A 20846-nucleotide genomic window follows, 5' to 3' on the forward strand; every position below is an offset into this window, starting at 1 on the left:
CCTGACCTTCCCAGGACACCCCTGTCCTTGTAGGGTCACCCCTGACCTTCCCAGGACACCCCTGTCCCTGCAGGGCCACCCTGCCCCCCTGTCCTGCCCCGTGCCCAGCAGCAGCAGCTCTGTGCTGACAAGTGCCAATGTCTCCCTGTCCCCTCCGCAGCCCCTGGCTCTGTCACTGGTGATTCCTGTTGTCACCCTCTCTGTCAGTGGTGATTTGATTTGTGTGTGTCCCCACGTCTGTCTTGTCTCGTAGGTAGAGGAAAAGCCTTGAGCTGCTGTGGCCAGGGCTGTCCCCGTGCCCCCAGGAGGCTCCCCAGGGCTGTGAAGGTTTTTTTTTGGGGGGGGGCAGGATTTTGGGGGCTGAACCCCCCCCCGGCTTTGCCTTTGTGCCCAATTCCTTTAGAACAGGCTGTGAATTGTGTGAAAGGCCCTTCTGGGAGGAGGTACAAGAGACCAAAGTGCAGCTGCTCAGCATTTCTGCTCTCCCCTTCCCTGGTGCTCTCAGGGATAACGGGGTGGGGCAGCCCCACTGTGTGTCCTCGGTGTAAAAGTGCTCATCCCTTCCCTGGGGGCAGCAGGAGGCAGATCCAGGCAGCTGAGGTCAGGGAGGAGAAAGGACAGAGCCAAATCCCTCAGTGGGGTTGGAAATCTCAGTGTGAGGATCTGAGGAGAGCTTGTCTCCATCATCCTGCCCTGCCCCAGAGCTGCCTGTGCTTGGCTGGGGAGGGGCTGCTCTTACCTGGGAATGTGAAAATAATGTTGGGTTTGGTATCTCATTCCAAAAGCCGTGAAGATTTGGGTGGCAGGTAAGTGCAGGAAGGTCCCTTCCAACTTTTTCCTACACGTTTTTTATGTACCAAAAGCTCAGAGAAGCTTCAAGTGCTGGAGGGAAGCACAGCCCACCCCTCACACACAGCTCGGGTTATGGAGCTGGGCCCGGGCTCACCAATGACGGTCCTGGAAGGATTTCGGATTTCACAGCCCCTCCTTTAGCACAGCAGGACGGGCTGTGTGTCAGAAGGACGGTACATCAGAAGGGCTGTTCTTACCAGAGAATTATTATAAATCAATGATGCTGCCAGTGCCTCTCACCTCTCCTCGTTCCCTCCTGAAGTGCAATGCAGCCCTTCTGCCTGTGGTGCCAGTGACTGGAGGTGCCAGCCCGGGGTCGCTGCTCCCCTGCCACCTGCAGGACTTGCTTTTTTTTTTTCTTAATAGTTAAGAACCCTAATTTGATTTCAGAGATTATTTTTTTTTCCACTAGAGCCCCCTGAACAAGCCCCAAAGACGCTTTTGCTTAGGCCAGGGTGGGCTGCAGCAGGACACACAGACAGAGAATGTGTCAGCCAGGCAGGACCGGGACTTGTGGGGCTCCTCCCTGTCACCAGGACACCCCACCCTGTGCTGGTGTCACCCAGGACATCTGCAGGTGCAATGGGAAGTGTCCCCCTGCTCACTCTGCCCCATGTCAGTGTTACAGCACCACCTCAGACCGCGCTGAATTTGGGGGTGAAAAAATAAATCTGTTGGGTGATATCGGGGTCTGGCACTGGCCCTGGGGGTCTGGGGCCCTGTGGCAGCAGCACCTGAGCTGTCCCCAGGTGTGTGTGGGGTCACTGGGTGGGGCAGGGTGAGGAAACCCCCCCTGGGTACGAACGGTTCTCGCTGGTGCTGAAGTATTTCACTTACCTCAATTTTCTTTTAATAAAAAGAATGAATTACAGCTCTGTGAGTGGAATCTGTCACTCCCTGTCCTGGGGGAGCTGAGCTTTGCTCGAGGCCAGGCCAGGGTTCTGTGGGACCCCTCCAGGTCCCCATTGCCCCCAAACCTGGTGGTGCCCATTCCCCATTCCCATCCTGCAGCATTTATTGGCATCTTTAACCTCACAGTGAATGGCACAGACAGGAATAAACCCCCAAACCCCAGTGAGTGCTGCTGAGCTGGGACATCAAGCCCCTCTTCCCAGGGCTGTTATGTGGGCAAGGGATGGTTGAACTGGAAGATCTTGGGGACCTTTTCCAGCCTCATCCTGTGTCCTGGTCAGTAGGAACCTGCAGGGAAGGGCCCACCAGGGCTTTGGCCAAAGGATGTCCCTGGGAGCTGATCCACAAACACCCTTTGGAGCTCTCCACACCTCCAGCTGAGATGGAAATTTGCCCACCTGAACCACCACAGCCAATACCAGCAGTTAATTTTTCAGGTTTCAGATTTTTTCAGGTTTCTCAAACCAGAATCACGATAGTTAAAATTTAAGAGGTGGTAAGAGGACAGACCTTACTGAACTCCAGCATCACATTTAAAACTCTTTAGCCTAAAATATCTCCACATTAAAATGCCAAGAAAAGACGTACCAAAGCTGTAAAGCTCTCCAAAGCCCAAGATCAAAGTGCCATCATCTTTTAATGTAAACCTTTTGTTGCATCAACAGTCTTAAGAGGGATGAGAGACATCAAAATAAAAACTGAGACAAACTGGGGCTTTGTAGCTGTTTTTTTGTTTTAGTCTCTTCTCTCAATTTGGGCCATGAAATAGGTCAGCTCCATTACTGATCAGCCTTCCCACAAATATTTAAAACAAATTGAATTGCACACCCAATACCCATCACAATTACGCCAGGCACAATAACTAAATTAGCAATTCAACAAAATAATTGGAAATGCGATTCTCTCCATTCCAGAGCCTCCCCCGGGGCTTTGGCCGATCTATGGGGGGAAAACTCTGCTTTACTAATTCTGCAGCTAATTAGAGACACACTTGTAAATGAAGTTGTTTGTCTGAAAGTTGAAATTCTTCGCTGTGGAGGGGGGGAAGAGGATTAACACAACCCTCTGTCCCTCCCTCTGCACACCCCAGTCCCCAAAACACCTCTGAGTGTTTTGCTAAGGTGCAATGCCCGTTTGTGGAGGTGCTAATTAGCAGCTGTATCATGAATTAATAAAGAATTAATATTCTATATAGTTCTGGAGGGGGGGGGGAAGGAGAGGGAAGATTGCTGTCACTTGCTGTTAATTGGCAGAATTAGGAAAAGTTGGTGGAAATCACTTTGGGTTTTTTTGGGTGTCCATGAATGGACATCACCACCCTGGGGCCACTGCTGAGGTACAGAACACCCTGTCCCTGCTGTCCCCAAGCTCTGGGAGGTGCCACCACCATCACCAGAGCCTCTCCAGGCTGCTCCTCACGCTTTTCCTGCAGCTCCTCCACATCAGGCTCCTTTCCCTGCCCTTTTTCCTTCCTGTCTCCGTGTCCCCCGGCCCAGGTGGTGGCAGGGACAGGGATGGGGATGGAAAAAAAGCGGCTGCTTAAACACTGATAAAATGAATTTCAAAAGCGCTGCTTTAGCGCAGCTCGGGCTCTTATCTCCTCAAACAATACCAGCGAGAAGTTATCACATTTAAAGTGCTTCGTATTACCCTTTTAACATTACAGCCAGAAAGGGAATAGGGGAAAAAATAAAATAACCCAGCGAGAGCTGCAGAGGACACTGGAGGTGGTGGCAGGGGAGGGTGGCACAGACTGGGACAGGGACAGGGCTGGGACAAGCCCAAAACTACAGGAAATGAGGGATTCAGTGCCTGTGGTGACTCCTGGAGCTGCAGGGGTTAAATCCAGGGGGTTTCGTGCTGTTGGTGACAAAACCTGAGCTCCCACCAGGTCCTGTCTGGTGATGGGGACCTCGGGCTGATGGGGACAGGACGTGGCACTGGCAGGAATTTCCATGGGAAATGTTATCCCAAGAGATGGGGAAACCCCTCTGTGCTGGGGCTGAGCTGAACTGAAGCTGCTCACCTGGCACAGGTGACAAAAATCAGCTTTTCCCTGTGCCCAAAGCCCTTGGTTCCCTGTGGGGGCATTAAAATCCCATAAATTCATCAGTGGGGTCTGAAATCCGGGTGTTTTTCTGCCAGGGAGGGAGAGCAGGGCAGGAAAATCGATCCCTGGGAGCTGCAGCTCAGCTCCTCTGTGAGGGAGCAGAGATTTATCCACCCCTGAAAGCTGCTCCACCCACAGACAATCCTCACCTGGGCCTTGTTTTGCTTCCTGCAGGAGACCTGAGGTGTTCCCATAGGGCAGGGAGGGACCTGCTGGGATCCTGCACACAAAACTCTTCATTTGGAGAGCCCAAACCCCAGCCAGGGCCAGAAAAACTCTGTGGGACAAACCAGTGACACCAGACAAACCCCATTTCTGATTGATCAGGGCAGATCCCAAATTCCCTTTATGGGGATTTACTGCAAACCCCTGAGAGGAGTCACCTCTGTGCTGTGCTGGAATCCTGCCCGGGCTGTCACAGCCTTGCTGGAGACACTCTGGAAAAAAACCTGAGTGTGCAGGAGCAGGGCTGGGCTGGAGGAGTCCCCAGGATCTTCCCACAGCAGCAAAATCCTGGCACATCCCAGAGTCAGGGTCAGCAAATGTCCCTGTGTGTGTTCAACAAGCAGAATGTCACCTGGGAGCTCTGGAGCCTGCACCAGGAGCACCTTTCCTCTGTTTTAAGGCCGTGTTAATTATGGAAATGACATTTAAATCCTCTTGACTGGTGAAGAATGAAGTCACACACTCTCGATATGCAGCCAAGCACCAGAACAGGGCACTGAACTCCCCCCCAGCCCCCAAATCTCTGAGGTTTTAACCCAACCATGGGGGGCCCAGCTGCAGGGGGGGCTGGATTGTGTCCCTCCCCCCCACACTGTGCCCAGGCTGCAAAAATCAAGGTCAGGAATTGAAAAGGAATAGTTAAAAATGGATTGTCTTTGGGAGGAAGCATTTCAGGCTGGACAGGGGGGGTGTTCAGGCTCTGATTTAGGCTTGATGCTCCTCCAGGGAGGATTTTAGGGACAAACCAGAGGCTGAGGAGAGTTGGCTCAGCTCCTGGGGGCAGAACCAGCTGGGAGAAAGCACCAGGAGCTCAATCCCAGGTCCTAATTCTGCTCTGCTTCTTCTCCATTCGTGACTTTCCCAAACAGCGACCGATAAAGCTCCGTCCTGGGGGGGAAAAGGTGCAGAGGGAAAAAGTTACTTCTCAAGGTCAAAATGAAAGCAAAAAGCTGTCACAAACCCTCCTCTCCTTCAATAGGAAAGGCCTCATGTAATTAAAAATACATTTGAGAGTCTTTATTAATAAATACAGGCAGAGAGGGGAGGGGGAACTTGTGTGAGCCCAATCCCAGGCAGGACAGAAATATGGAAATATTCCAGCCTGGCTGGATATTGGATCTCCAGAGAATGAGGGTTTCTATAAGTTTGCCCTTTACAGACAGGCTCTTCAAGTAAGAAAAACAAGATTGAATATTTTAATAGGATGTACGGGGCCGTGAGGAGGATTCAATCACACAGCCAAACGTGGGGCTGTAATTTAGTTTTCATACATTTTCTTGGACAGTACTTGAAAAACAATGAAAATGACCCAGCAACAAGATTCCAATTAATGTCCCATGTGCAGCAATTCTGATAACAGGAGCAAATTTCCCTTAAAAAAAGAATAAAAAAAGAATAAAAAAAAGAATAAAAAAAGAATAAAAAAAGAAAAGTGGGCTGGTGTTATTTATCTTTAATTTTAGAACCAGAGAAGAGGAGCTGGGGGAAAGGAGGGATTCTTAAAAAACCAGGCATTTCTGGGCATGGAGGGAGGGAAAAGCAGGGGAAGAGATGGATTTTCTCTGCAGTTCCTAAAGGCTGCACACGTGGAGGGGAGTGCTGGGTACACAGATGGGATTTATGGGATTTTCCATTCCAAGCACAGAAATATTTGGGTAGGAAGGGAAAGGAAGGGAAAGGAAGGGAAAGGAAGGGAAAGGAAGGGAAAGGAAGGGAAAGGAAGGGAAAGGAAGGGAAAGGAAGGGAAAGGAAGGGAAAGGAAGGGAAAGGAAGGGAAAGGAAGGGAAAGGAAGGGAAAGGAAGGGAAAGGAAGGGAAAGGAAGGGAAAGGAAGGGAAAGGAAGGGAAAGGAAGGGAAAGGAAGGGAAAGGAAGGGAAAGGAAGGGAAAGGAAGGGAAAGGAAGGGAAAGGAAGGGAAAGGAAGGGAAAGGAAGGGAAAGGAAGGGAAAGGAAGGGAAAGGAAGGGAAAGGAAGGGAAAGGAAGGGAAAGGAAGGGAAAGGAAGGGAAAGGAAGGGAAAGGAAGGGAAAGGAAGGGTCAGTCTCAGTGCCAGCAGTGCAAGATGGATGGACAAGGGTTTGTCCCAAACCTTCCTCAAAAACCACCCTAAAGGCATTTGGGAAAATCCAGAGGGGCCTTGCTCCCCTCTCCAGGCTCTCTGGACCCTTCTCTCTTCCACATTCACTTATTTTTTCCATCCCAGGAATGTGAGGGAGCTCAAATGCAACATTTTGCACATTCTGGGGAACCCCATGGGAATTATTCAGAGAGACCAAAGCTGCCCATGAGCAGCTGAACCCCAAAAATGATGCTCTGCAGCCTGCCTTAGCCTTTCTCACTGGGGGAGAATTATTCAGGTTTTTTTGTCTGTTTTTTGTGGGTTTGAGGCTCTCCTGTGGGTGCAGGAGTTCAGGGATCGATGCTGAATTTGCTCCAACCCCACAGATTTTTAAATAAACAGCCATTTTTCAAGCAAGCAGGGCCCGGGGAGATTTCAGGGAAGAATTTGTCTTTGCTGGCAGAGCACTGACAAGGCTGTGTGACATGGAAACTCCAGGTTTTGGGGTCAGGGGGATTCCCTCGTCCTCCCAGGAATGGCAAAAGGAATGGGATGGAGTAAAATCCCAGTGGATTTTATCTGGATAAAGGACACAGCCTGGCAGAGAGAAATCAGGCAACCCCAGCACCCCCAAAACAGGGCAAATATTTCACCCTGAAAAGAAAATATAAAATAACCTTTTTTTTTTCACCCCACTCTCCTCATCAGCCAAGCTCCCTTTTCTTTTCCTCAGCAGGATTTAACCATGCAGAGAGTAAAACTCATCAATCCTCCAGGTTTAACCTTGTCTGTGTTTCAATTCACCAGGGTAAGTGCAGATTTTAATACTTTCAGCCCCCTTAAGGCTATGCATAATGAACTTGGTTTTTTTTTTTTTTTGTTAAAAAAATATAAAAATTTCTCTCCTCCACCCACAGATATTAAACATCAAGACTTGAGCCAGTGGGTTGAGACAGCCAGTGGTATCTGGAGCTGGGGGAAAGAAAGGTGACTTTAGCACAAGGAGGTTGTGCAGGCTGAGGAATAACCTGGGCAGGTAATTAAAAGCATTTCCACCTCAGGTCCAGCCACAGCAGGTCGATACAGGGGTCTTCCCTGAATTAAAATTTAACTTACCCTTTATTGCAACCCACAAAAGCAAGTAATGAGCACTAACATTTTTATTTCTTTTAAACTGTCATTTAGGCTGTAGAGGGGATAATTACCTCTTTCCACTGTAGTAAGGTTTTATCACCCTTAGTGAGGCATTTTCTAATTTAATATTTTTACTGTATTACCATAAAAACCTGTTTCTGGAAAAAAAAAAATGATCAGGGAACCACAGAGCCATTTGCCATAAAACATGTGTGTGTAAGTGCCTTGGTTTAATTATTTATGCATCTCTTCCAGAGGCAGGGGATGGCACCTGGAACCTCCCCACATGGACACTGCTCCTTCCAGGTCAACAATATTCTTGTTAAAAATTAAATAAAAGCATCTACAGCCAGTCCAGGTGGTGAGAGTGGTTATTTCCCCTCCAAATCCCAGGTGTTGTTGCTACTACAGATATTTTATAGGCACAACAGAGAGAAAAAAAAAGGAGTGCCCTGGGTGAATATTAATAGCTGCAGCATGTTTCAGAAATCTCTGTGAAGCATCAAAATAGAAATGACAAAAAAAAAAAAAAAAAAAAGCTCTCAGCAGATCCTCAGGAATCTCCTCTGCCTCCCCTGGAGCAGCACCAAAAAATTCGAAAATTCCAAGGGGGAACCAAATCTGTGCCTGCACATGGGAGGGAACAGCCAGTGCTGTGTAATTACTTTTTCTGTACAATTATTTATTTTTTTAAAAAAAATATAGTTCTGTAAACCACTAGAAGAACAATATTAAGGAGGAAAATTCAGTTTCTAGGGGGTGGGTTTTTTATTAAAATAGCAACAGTGCTCCAGTCACTGCTGAGCTCTTTAGTAAAAATACCCTCCAAGCAATTTCTCTGCCTTTTCCCAAGTACCTTTTACTTCTTCTCTTCTTCTACCACCCAAAAAAAGAGAAGATAATTTAGAATATGCCACAAGCAGAACTGAAATGAGTATATCCCCCATTCCTACTGCCATCCTCCACTGGGAACTATGAATTTTTTAATTCACAAAAAACTGGAGAAGAAGATGGAACACAAACACCCGTGGAAACTGAAGTTGGCCGATGATTTCCTTGGAAAAGTTTCTGTCTGTACCAGACTGGCTCAGCTGGTCACACCAAATCTGGGGGTTCAATCCATGGATGGATCATTCACTGAAGAATTGGACTGGATAAACCCATCTGGGTCTCCTCCAGCTCTGGAATATTCTGTGAAATGTTTTGCCCAGTGGTGTGAAATTCAGATTAAAGTGCCCAGCAAGCAGAGCAGGTACCAGGAAGACACAACAAAGCTGAAGCCTTACATTTCTCAATAAAAAATGAGTATTTCTCTTAAAAAATTGAATGAAAGGAAGAGGAATTCCAGGTGAGCTCAGTGCCCAGTGGATTTTACCCCATTCCAAATCCCAGCTATTGCTGCTCCACACCAGGAAGGAAAAACAGGCTGAACAACATTTATTCCCAGTTTCTACCCAAAGGCTGAACCAAAACAAAACCAAACAAACCCTAAAGCCAGGAGGGATGTGCTGTGCCCATTCCCTGCTGCAGCATCCCCAGCTGGGATCACTGGGATGGGCTTCAAGGGGCTGCTGCAGCCCCAGGAGGTGGCACTCACCCTCTTCCCCAAAATTCCAGCCATAAATCCCTTATCCAGAGCCCCCATGGCCCACCCAGGGCTCCTGCAATTCCCTCCCTCCCAGGCAGGTCAGGATTGGGTCCTTTGTGCCCCTGCAGACACTTTTAGCCCCACGGCTTTAAATTACAGGAGGTGACAAGTGACCCCTGGCCTGTCCCCTGAGAGCAGGCACAGGGTTTATAAATATTTCAGAAGGCTGGTCCTGGCCCCAAACAAAGGCACAGGGCACATCCGGGGGACAGCAGAGAGATGGAGCACAAGGCACTGTCCCCACGACCAGCCCTGGGGTTCAGCCCTGCCACCAATTCCAACATTCCCCTCCAGCAGCCTGGATGGGTCATAAAGGATGCAAATTCCTCCTCCCTAACGAGGATCCATTTGCTGAGGCACAAACCAACCTACAGAAAATGGGATTTATTCCTCCTCCTTCCCCCAGCTGTAAATCCCCATCTGGAATTCCAGCCTGTCCCTGGTGTCCTGCATGACTTTCCTGCAGCCCTGAGCTCAGGACACAGATGTGGAGCAGAGGTGGAACCTCTCTCATCCTGGTTTTGGTCCCATTTTGCAGCACAAAGCACAGAAGATGCAGAGAGGCATCTCCAGGCTGCTCCACTGTTCCAGCAGCTCCGATTTCCCCAGGAAATCCATCAAATGCTGCTGTTTTGGGATGGCTGTTTGAGCAGGGCAGGCTCTGGGAGGCTGCTGGCAAGTGCCCTGTGCACAGGGAACCATTCTTTGTGCTCCTCATATTCCGAGGACGATTTCCCTCCTTCACAGCTTGCCTGTTTTATAACAGATTTGATGCAGGAGAAGACAAATTGTCTCGCAAAGGAAAAACGACAAATCATCTCGCAGCCCTTAACAGGTTATTTTTTTTTTCCCCCTCCTTTAAGAGGAAAAATTTCCATACCAGAGGCTCCTGTCTTTTTGCCAGGGATGTCAAACATCAGCGGTGGGGACACGATGATTCCAGCCCAGAGCCACCAGCTGGGTGACAGTTCAGAGTGGCAGCTGAAGGCACAGAAGCTGCAGGAACAGCCCTTCCAACAGCCCTGAACTGCATCTCCAGGGGCTCACCCAGCCACAGGCTGGGGGGGTTTAAATAAAATAAAATAAAAAATCAGGCCCAAAGAGAAGAAATTTCAAGGCTGGGATAGTGGAAGGTGGATGGGCTTTGAGTTCTGTCCCAACCAAACCAGGCTGGGAGTCTGGGATTGTGTGATACCAAAGCTGTGGAGCCTCAGGATCAATCCAAGCAGGTTTAGTGTCCCAGGATAACAATTTTCCCTTGGTTCCAGACTGCCCTCCACGCTCCTACTCCTCCCTGTGTTTCCTAAAGCAAAGCCAAAGCAGGATCCTCTCCTCCAGGCTGTGCCTCAACAAACTTGGAGGAATTTTCCTCACCCCAACAGGGTCAGTGGGGTTTGGGCTGTGCAGCACAGGAGCTGCTGGCCCAGATCTTCCAGCAGGAAGGGCTTTTGCTTCCTCCCAGGAATTCTGTGCTGGTGAACACCCTGGATTGACAATCACTGAGCCCAAATTCCTCCATTAATCTGCTCTCGTGGTGTTTTAATACCCCAAGCACAAAGTCAGCCAAGTTAAAGGCTGGTATCTCACCAACCTTTTTTTTTTTTTTTTTAAATTTTTTTTTTTTTTATTAAACTCTTATGTCATATAAGTAAATTAATCTTTTAATACCAGGATTTCCTGCTACGTACCCCCCTCTGCTTGCAGCAAGACATTCTGTGACAAAGCAACTGCACTAAAGGGAGAATGCTGATTGGGAAAATGCACAGGATCCAAGGGAAAGGCTCTAATCCAAACCTCACTGGCAGCTGGATAATCTGGGTGTTAATTCAGCCTCCCAGCAGGCACAACTCTGCTCCTGCACTGCCCTGGAGGCTCCTGTGCCTCGCAGGATCCTGCAGCCAGGGGGTTCATTTCCTGCCCTTGGATGTGGGATTTGAGGGAGTGATTCCCACCTCATGGTGTGGTGACACTGTCCCATCAGAGCATCTTCATCCCTCTGATCCAGCTCGTAAAGGATGCAAATTCCTCCTCCCTAATGAGGATCCATTTGCTGGGGCACAAACCAACCTACAGAAAATGGGATTTATTCCTCCCTCCTCCCTCCCTCTGGAATGCTCCCTCTGGAATTCCAGCGTGTCCCTGCCTGACCTTCCTCCAGGACACCTGTCCTGGTGTCCTGCCTGAGCCAGGGGGTTCATTTCCTGCCTTTGGATGTGGGATTTGAGAAAGTGATTCCCATCTCATGGTGTGGTGACACTGCCTCATCAGAGCCATCTTCATCCCTCTGATCCAGCTCACAAAGGATGCAAATTCCTCCTCCCTAAGGGCAGAAACCAACCTCCAGAAAATGGGATCTATTCCTCCAGCTGGAATTCCAGCGTGTCCCCGGTGTCCTGGCTGACTTTCCTGCAGAAAAGGCTCCTGCAGAGCCCTGGGTGCCACGTTTAATGATGATGTATGGGTGCCCTCCCCCTCGGGGGGCTGTGGGGAGGGGTCACAAGTGTGACACCGCCAGCCTGGGTATCAACAGCAAATTATAAACCATGTCAATCCCAGCTAATGCAAAGCTGTAATCCTCTTTAACAAGAGATCAAATCAGTGCCATGAGTTATGTTCATTCTGTAATCTGATAAGAAATAGAGTGAGCCTCTAATAAAAGAGTAATGAGAGCCCTTAATGATGCTGTTAAAAGGTAGCGCCAGTTAAAATATTGCTGTTGTTCCAGCTGATTAGATCACTGTTGCATATTTGCACAATCTTGTTTTACCTGTCAGAAGAACCTGAGTTGTCTTGGGAGATAAAGGTGTTTGGACCCAACATCTGTGTGTCCTTAGAGGAATGTCTCTTCCTGCAAGTTACTGTCCTCCAGAGGTGAAATCAGGATGTTCATCAGACTTTGCAGTAATGGGACAGCAGCCCTGGCTGTGCAGTGTCTGTGTTCAGTCTCTGCTCCCCTCACACAGGGACAGGGCAGAGACCTGAGGGTTTGTGTGTCACAGCTGACAGACAGACAGACAGACAGGACAAACCCCAAAAGCTCCTCCAGGAACACAGACTTCACCTGGGCTGGGGACTGGATCCACCCCAGGACTGGGAACACCTCACCTGCCCAGGCCTGCAGGTCTCTCCAGGGATAATCCTGAGCCTCAGCCTGCCCATAAGTAAATACACCCTGCCACAGGAGATCTCTGCAAGGGAGACTTGTCTGACCTCCTAAAAGAGGAGGGAAGATGCCCCTTTCAGGGAAATGGCTGCACAGAAGGTCTGGGCTCAACCTCAGCTCCAGCCCAGTCCTGTGTGACATCTTTAGGAACTCCCTGAGGCTCTTGCCTCAAGGATCTCTGGACCTCAAAGCCTGTGGAAATAGGGGCTGTTATCACCTCTCAGTGCCCCATTTCCCAAAGCAAAGACTGGGCTGCTCCCAGCTCTGCTGCACAAGGTGCTGCTGAAGGATGCCACGTCCTGATGATGGAGAAAAACCAATTTCAATGAAGTCCAAGAAAGGGGAAACCACCCTCAAACCCAGGAGAAAGCAAAACCAACTTTATCCTGACCAATCCAGCTCCTCTCCCCTCTGGACAACCCCCAGACCACAGTCCCAGCTTTGCCTTTGGGTTCCTTGTCCCAAGGCAGAGCATTTACACAGCAACGACCTTGGACCGATTAGAAAAACCTTGGCCCGAGAGGACAATAAACGTGTTAAAGTCTATAAACACAGACCCCAAGGTAACCATAAAAATCACTTCCCAGTGCCTGTTTTAAAATACTGCCAGAGAGGGGTTAAAAAGGAGGAGGGCTGGAGGCCACCAGTGCCCCACACATTACAACATAAAATATGTGAGCACGAGGTTAAAGAGCCCTGCCCATGCTTGGGGTGCCTGGAAAACGGGCAAGGGGAAGATTAATTGCCTCCAGCAATGCTGTTATCCCAAACCAGCAGCAGGAGTGAGGCACAGAGTGGCAGAGATGTTGACAAAGGCACTTATTGGATTTGTGTGTTTTTCTCCTCGAATTCAGGCTGTAAAATCTGGAGTGATCCCCTTCTCCTGGCAGTGCTCAGGGATTTCTTTCCTCTCTTTGGGGTTTGCAGAGCCAAGGAAGGACCAGAACCACAGCACCCCCAGGCCCACCCACACCTGCAGACACATATTCAGTTATTTCCTGGCATTTTCCTGGTGTCTTCCTGCCCCTGTGGCCACTGGTGGAACTCAGAGGGAAAGCTCTGCCAGCTGTTTTTAAATCCATTTTACACACAACTCACTGGGAAATCTCTCCCACTACAGCACAGTGGCCTGTTGTTCTGAGCTGGATAAATTTTGAGGTCAAGCTTTTTTAAAAAAAAATAAAAGTGGCTCAGAGGGCAGTCACACCTCTGTGAAGTGTATATGTGTATTTTAAATCCAGTAATTCACACTTGCAAACAATAAAATTACCTGCTTCTGCCACAAAGGGAAGCTGTTATCATTGCTGAATCCCTCTCCAGCAGCAGGAACAGAACAGAACGGGCCTGTTCTCTTTAATTCACCTGCAGATGTTGAATTCTTTTTGCCCTGTGTGGTCACAGAGGTTTTCTGGACAGAGGTTTTGTGGTGTGTGGCCAAGGGCAGAGGGTATTTTAAGCAGAGAGGTGAACTGGCCCCCAGAGTGTGGCTCTGATTTTCAAACAAATCACTGGGAGCAGCAGATCTCTCCGTTTGGGGAGAGCTGAACCAAACCACCCACAAAAAGCCTGATTTTCAGACACCCCCTGCAGTGTTTTGGATGTGTTCTGTGTATGGATGCAAACACAAATGGTGAACTGGGGAGGGAGACAAAAAAAACCTCCCAGCTCTTCCCAAGAATTCCCACTCAAATGTCCAAGGGCTGCTGCAAAGAGGAAGCAAGAACCTGTTCCCATCTGAAACACGACAAGAAATTATGGTCCTAAATTACAGCAGAGGGAAATTGAAGCTAAACATTAGGACTACATGGCTTGGAGCCTCATCACATTTCTTTTTGTGCTGAAAGGATCCAAACAATACTGAAAAATCAGAGTCAGAGCAGCTGGGCTTTGCTCTTACTTGAAAAAAAAAAAGAGAAAAAAACAGAGTAAAGCAACTCTGAGAAAGATGAACTGATGAAACAGCACAGGTCCCGTGGACACAAAACTTCTCATCCATAAGTCCCTGCAATCCCCCAAAAGGCAGCAGCAGGTATTTGGTTCCCATTTCACAAACAGACAAATGACATCTCTCCCTCACAAAGCACAAACATGTTCCACAACCCAGGGGAAAGATGTTTCTCAAAGCTTTTTCCATCCATTCACTGGAAAAATTATTCCACCTCCTTCCCACAAAGAGCTCAGCTTTTGGAGATCTGGGTTTAAAGTGTTCTGCTGAAGAAATATGGGTGGGTATGTGGGGGAGCTGTCTGGTAACCGTGCACAAAACTTCACTGCTGATTCCTTTACTAATTACCACATTAAAACATTACAGCCTTCCAATAAAATCCTTTACTCTTTAAACAGAGATAAACACAAGCAGTGTAAAAGTCTTTCAGTGAATCTTGAGAGAACTATTCCAGTTATTAACTGAGCTAAGAAAATACACATTAACCAGAATACAGAAGTTGCTATTTCTGTTAGAAGAAGTTCTGATTCTACCTGAAGACACCAAGTGTATTCCCAAACTAATTCCACAAAACAGGGAAAATTAAAAATGGGAGGAGTTTCTACAGCAGGAATCAAAGGGTAGGTGCTGAGATTTATGACAACTCCTTGTTTGGTGTCACAGTAATTACAGAGTGAAAGCTCAGCCAGGACAGATGTGGCCAAGACACCCAGGCTACGATGCCAGTGACAAATGGGGAGCTGATAAGAAGGAATGGAGAGGGTGACAGGCTGAAGAACAGGTCAATACCACGCTGTCATGGAGCCATTTGAGAAACATAATTAATCTCTTACTCACCTGGCATCATCATTCATTGTGCAGTGGTCAATAGGTGCCATGAAGCTCACCAGCTTGCTGTGGACATGGTACCTGAGGAGAGCAGCAGGCAGCACGTCAGGAACTGCTCGTGGGGAGGAGGAAATGCTGCTGGACTGAGCAGGAGCAGCCCAGCTCTCACAGGGAAAGCAGGGATTTCATGGGGGCTCATCCCTAAGGAGTCACCAGCTGGAGCTGCCAGTTGCCCCTCCCTGCTCAGCACCAGGTGATGGAATGAGCTGAGTAACAGCAAATCCTTTCTCATCCCAGCAGAGGAGAGGAGCCATGAAGTGTGAGTGAGCCACAGACTTTCCTGGGGGCTCATCCCTAAGGAATCACCACCTGGAGCTGCCAGTTCCCACTCCCTCTTCAGCACCAGGTGATGGAATGAGCTGAGTAACAGCAAATCCTTTCTCATCCCAGCCCTCCCATCCTCATCACCTGCTCAAAGCTGTGCCCAGGAGCACCAGCAGCTCCAACATCCATCTGCAGCCCTGCCCTGTGCTCTGCAGGGCTCTAAAGGACAGCAAAATCCCACTCTGGAGCCATTTCCAGAGCTGGAAAACCTTACCCTGAGTAAATGGAGCATGTAAGAACAAGGGAAGGAGGAGATGCAGAGATGGGGCATATTCTCATCACCAGAACATTGCTACAGAGAGAGAATCCCCTTCCCATCTGCCATTTCCAGGGATTTCATGGTTTATATTCAAGGACCTGACATAAAATTTAACAGGGTAGTGAGAACCTCTGAACGAGGAGGCTTTAAACCTTGTGTCCAAGGGCAGGGGATTCCAAATCCAGGCATTTGTGTGCACAGCCTGCCCTGCCCCAGCCTGAGCTGCCTCATCCAGGCTGCTGCTATTTTTAGAGCTTGACAAATAGCAGGCAAAAGGATTCACTAGCATTTGCCCAGAATCACCTTTCCACTCTGTCACCTCTGCACTCCCTTTTGTTTGCCTGTGCAGGAACACTCCCTGGGGGATGTTGAGCTCACAGCCCATCTCAGAAGGCTTTTTTCAGGCACAGCCTCACACCAGGGCTCCTCTGCACTCTGCTGCCTTTGTCACTGCCAATGGAAGGAGCTGTTCTGGTGTGAGGAAAGGATGGAGCCAGGAGCAGCCACAAAAATGGGGACAGGGCTCCTGCACAGGCTCAGGTACAGCCCCTGGCACCAGCTGTTTGTCCACATCTGCTTTTGAAATCAGGGCTCTGAAAACCCCAGTCCAGCAGATATAAAATATTTCATTTAGTGGAGAGAAAGACACCCCACGTTGCAGCAGCACAGATCAGAAAACACTGACATGTGAAAAGTGTTCAAACATCCCTTTAAAGTTTGATTTTTGGATGAACTTATTTCTCCTCTTAATGCTCAAATTTTCCTCGTGTCAAGTGAAAGACTGACTGCTTCTGGAAACATCTGAAGATCCTCAGCCCCTACAATAAACAGGTTGTAATATTGAGGCTTTGCTAAAAAGGGAGAGTCAAGGAGACAGATCAAACTTGGTACTAAAGACTTGGCTCTCCATGATCTCAAAGTCATGCAGGCAAATTTAAGCACTGCTGTTCCAATTTTAGAGAAAAAGAAGGAAGAACAGAGGGTCAGGGATCTGCCTGGGGTGACACCAAGTCTCTCAACAACTATTTAAAAATACCCATTTGGGCTCTACTGCCCTATCCTGAAAAATGCAGGAGCTTCACTACATCCTAATCCCAACCACTGACAATGAGATTTTCTTTTATTGTTATTTACCCTGCAGAAAAAGTACAACTTTTATTTAAAGAAGCAAAAAGAGGCACCTAAGAAACAACTGACTGGGGGGGAGAGCTGCTCTCCCAGGTTTGCTGAAGGCACAGACTGCACACAAGGAGAGATTTCCCCATTATTCCTGGAGCTTTACGAGGCTGCCTCACTTGTGTGATGTTGTCAGGAGTTTTGACTGAATCCTGAATATATCCAATTATGTGTGATGCTGACAGAAAAGAATATTGATAGTCAATAATTATAGGCTTTTCAGGCCAACAAAGTAGCTCTTCCCTCTTTCAATAAATTATCTTATGACATCTATCTTAAAAATTGCTATGCCAGGCCAGACCCAGCCTGACTCCACTGACTTTCTATCAGATGCCATCTAAACTCAGGATTTATAGTTTACTCACAAAGGATGGTTAATGTGGTGGATTTTTCAGGAAGCAGAGCGGCTTTTCAGCATCCTCCCTCCTCCACCACAAATCATGCTGCTCTCAGGGAGACTCGGAGAGCTGCTCTGCAAAAGGGGAAACACCTCCTGCTCCCTTTCCTACGTGGAAGATTCTTCCACTGAGCCCAACCCAAATGAGTGATCCAGGAGGGAAATGATTCAGACATGAAGGAAGCTGTGATGTGAGTTACCAGCAAAGAGGGATTTGACACCAAATTGCAGCTGGCACTCGGTGAGAAATAGAGATTTACCTCAGGTATTTCTGCACATCTTCCCCCTGGAGGTGCTGCCCATGTCTCGGTCAGGAAATATAAATTGCATGAGAGGGGTTTACTGGTTTTCTCTGGAAATTCCAGCCCCAAATGGCTCAGGGACATGTGAGCACCTTTCTCTGGTGTTTCCTCAGCTCTTCACTGAGGCAATGCATCCACCAAGCTCCTATTCCAGGCTCCAGGATCATCAGCACTCCCCCCTGGCTGCCCCAGAGCAAGAAACGCCCTCAAAACCACAAACCACCCAACACCCCCAGTGCCAAGTGGGGTAAAACACACCCAGAGCTGGCAGATTTTGGGTTTTTTTGGCAATATCAGGACTTGTGTGTGCTTGTAGAAGGTGTCACCCACCGGATTCTCCTTCCTTTGCTGGCTTTTCTGTCCACTTTCTTCTTTATTTTGCTCCGTAGCTTCTGGATGGCCAACCACTGCCTGGGGGATGCAGAACAACATGAAAACAACTTCAGAGCCACTGAACACTCCCAGAAAAGATCCCCAAATGTATTAAAAGCTCCACTTCTCAACCACAACTTCCTCAAGTCAAAGAAGTTTCCAGCAGGGAAAAACTTCTCCTGGTTATAAATATTTTTTTTTTTTTAAAACTGAAACGAGCGTCATCTCACCTGATTTATACAATGAAAACTCGACATCAGGGAAAAAAATCTAACAAAATCCAATTACTGCAATCTTAATATAATCTTAATTACTGTAATCTATTTTATTGTAAAGTCAGATAAATGTACAATGCAATCACCACTTAAATGTAATTTTGTCTATATCGTGTTAAATCACAGTGAATAGCTTTCCATAATATTTCAGACGTACACAAAATAAATTTGACACACTGCACTAAAATCTGGGTGATATTTTACAAGAAGAAAAGTTGTTTCACCAGCAACAAAATTTCCTGATGCATTTTCTTCCCCTCCCTATAGAAAACTCCTCCAAAATTGTTTCAGGGAAGAGCCCAACTCCAGTTTTTCCAGCTTTCCTTGGTTTTTACACTTTTCTCAATTAGAGCCCATTGCTGTTTCATTGTACACTGCTCATCAAGTGGCATTTGGAAGATTCTTTACTTTCTAACTCTGGAATTAAACAGAGAAATAACTCCCTGCATGGAATTACATTTCACTTCTGCACGCAGGGAACATTCCCTGATATTGTTTTAATGGTACAGAAGCTTTTTTTACAGGAGGGACACACAGGAATTGCTTTAACTGATGTCACAAGGTTTATTCTTCTAAGACAACACCAAAGCTGAGTTAATAAAGAGACAAAGCCAAATTCCAGCAGTGGGCAGCCAGTTTTTGTGCTATTTTGTGCTGCAGGAACCAGTGAGAGACAGAAACACCTGGACCAAACCTTTTCAATGGGAAAATATCTCCAGAGGATCAGCTTAAAAGTCAGACTGGGTGATCCATAACTCAGGAGTCTGTTAGAGAGGATGAGCTCCCTTTTTTCCAGATGAATTCAGTGTTCTGCCCCCTGCAATGGGCTGGACTGGAAGGGCACAGGTCACTTTGCTGGGGTGAAGGCAGGGATGTCACAAACACTGTCACTCACCTGCCCATGGCCACCTGGTCGTTGGGGTCCAGGGAAGTGGTTTTCCTCTCGATCAGCTCTCGCAGGAGCTGCAGGAAAGACAAAAAAATCCCATCTGGAATAAGCACAGTTGTTGTGTAGGCAGCTCCCAGAGGTGTAAGAGGGGCAGATGTGCAGCAGCTCAGCCCCACAGGGCTGCCCCACACTCCTGGGGAAGGGAAGGGCAGGGGGAGCTCAAACAATCCCCAAAGGGAAGTTGGGCAGCGATGCTCGCCCGGAGAACAGCACAGCAAAATCCTTTTTATAGCTACAGCAGGAGTGCTCAGGCAGCCTTTTCTATTTCTTTTTGTGCCCTGAGGGCTGGGGTTTGTCCTCGTTGCTTCCTGCAGCCAGAGGATGTTGTGAACAGCCTTTTTGGACCCTTGACTGCTGCTGTGTGTTTATCACCACTCGCTGCAAACCGTGCGTGCTGTGCCTTGGGCATTGGCCAGAACAGAAATAAACCCTCCAAAAGTGAGGGGAACAAACTGCTTTATGGACACCTACATTTCACCTGCCTGAAACAGACCCACCTGGAAGCAGAATCCAGGCAATTCCAGGGAAGAAAGGATGCAGGATGCTTTTCCTCCACCCTGTACTTCCCTTTCCTTCAAGGCATACACCACATTACCAGAAAAAAAGGAGTGATTCAAACATAATTAAAAACCTACCACTACTTTCTTTCTTTTATTTTTTTTTTTCTACTTGCTTATTTTTTTGGAGATTATTACTGCAGCAATTACATTTAAAAATTCCAGGAGCCAGGCCACTGGTTTATTATCACCAGAAAACAGCAAGCTACTTCTCTGCCCCTGTTTATCTGATTGATTCCCAGCATCTTTCTGGCACACAATCTATCAGTTTATCTCTGCCACTTCATCACAGTCACTTCTGGCAGCTAAATACAAGATCCAAATCCAGTGTTACACAGACATACGACACAGTAAACCTGTGTAACACTGCCACTCTGCAAACAGCTGCCCTTAAGGCTGAGCAGAAATGGGATCTCGCTCTCCAGTCAATATTCTGTCAAAAGCAAGGTGGGAGGGAGGCTTGGAGCAGCAGCCACAAGTGGTGCAGAGAGGTGAGAGTGGTTTGCTCCTGCTCCAGCAGGGAGGGGTGTTTGCTCTGTGCTCTGGTGCTGTTCACAGAGGAGACGCTGAGGTGCAGTGTCACACACACACTCTGTGCACCCAGGGAAGCAGCAGCAGGACATTCCCTGCAGGGCTTGGCCCACAAATCCAGACTGAAACACCAAGGAGTGCCCCAGTTGTGCCCACACTGGTGAGAACAATGACAGAGGGCAGGGCTGGATGGGGTATTGGGGAGGAATTCCTGGCTGGGAGGGTGGGCAGGCCCTGGCACAGGGTGCCCAGAGCAGCTGTGGCTGCCCCTGGATCCCTGGAAGTGCCCAAGGCCAGGCTGGACAGGGCCTGGAGCAACCTGGGATAGTGGAAGGTGTCCCTGACTGTGATGGGGTCCTTCCAACCCAAACCATTCCACGATTCCAAGATGCATTTTTGGGGCATGTTCCTAACCCTGAACCAACTCCCTTAACCTTGGGGCTGACAAGGTCTCCCAGTGCTCCAAATATTCTTCCAGTGCAGTGTCAGCTGTGGGGACACTGCCTGGGACAGCACAGCGAGGCAAAGATGAGAGAGAAGCTAAAAAAAAAACCAACAAAGCAGGAGCAAGAGGGAAATTAGGAAATGGAAATAAAAGCTGTGAAGCATCTTGTTACATCTAAATAGCGAACGTCTCTGAGCTGAGGTTATAAATCATGCTAACAATGGTTACTAAAATAAAAGTGGATGTAGCCAGAGGCTACCACTGAAAAAGTCAGCCCAGGCCTGCCTGGCTGCCTTTGGTCTTTAAGGATTTGATTAGTTTTCTG

General features: G+C 48.1%; 1 protein-coding gene across 1 annotated transcript in view; it reads right to left on the reverse strand.

Annotated features, from left to right (window-relative positions):
• Positions 1-1185: 1185 nt before the first annotated feature.
• AATF (apoptosis antagonizing transcription factor) overlaps positions 1186-20846 on the reverse strand; it is a 41307-nt gene continuing 21646 nt past the window's right edge. Inside the window, exons 9-12 of the mRNA XM_083875049.1 lie at positions 18935-19002; positions 17723-17803; positions 14884-14955; positions 1186-4987 (exon numbers count right to left, since the gene is read on the reverse strand). Of these exons, the coding sequence (XP_083731175.1) occupies positions 4924-4987; positions 14884-14955; positions 17723-17803; positions 18935-19002 (285 nt within the window). The 3' untranslated portion in view covers positions 1186-4923. The remainder of the gene's footprint in view (positions 4988-14883; positions 14956-17722; positions 17804-18934; positions 19003-20846) is intronic.

This window comes from Zosterops lateralis (assembly GCF_965231275.1).
Source record: "Zosterops lateralis genome assembly, chromosome: 19".
Taxonomy (NCBI): Eukaryota; Metazoa; Chordata; class Aves; order Passeriformes; family Zosteropidae; genus Zosterops; species Zosterops lateralis.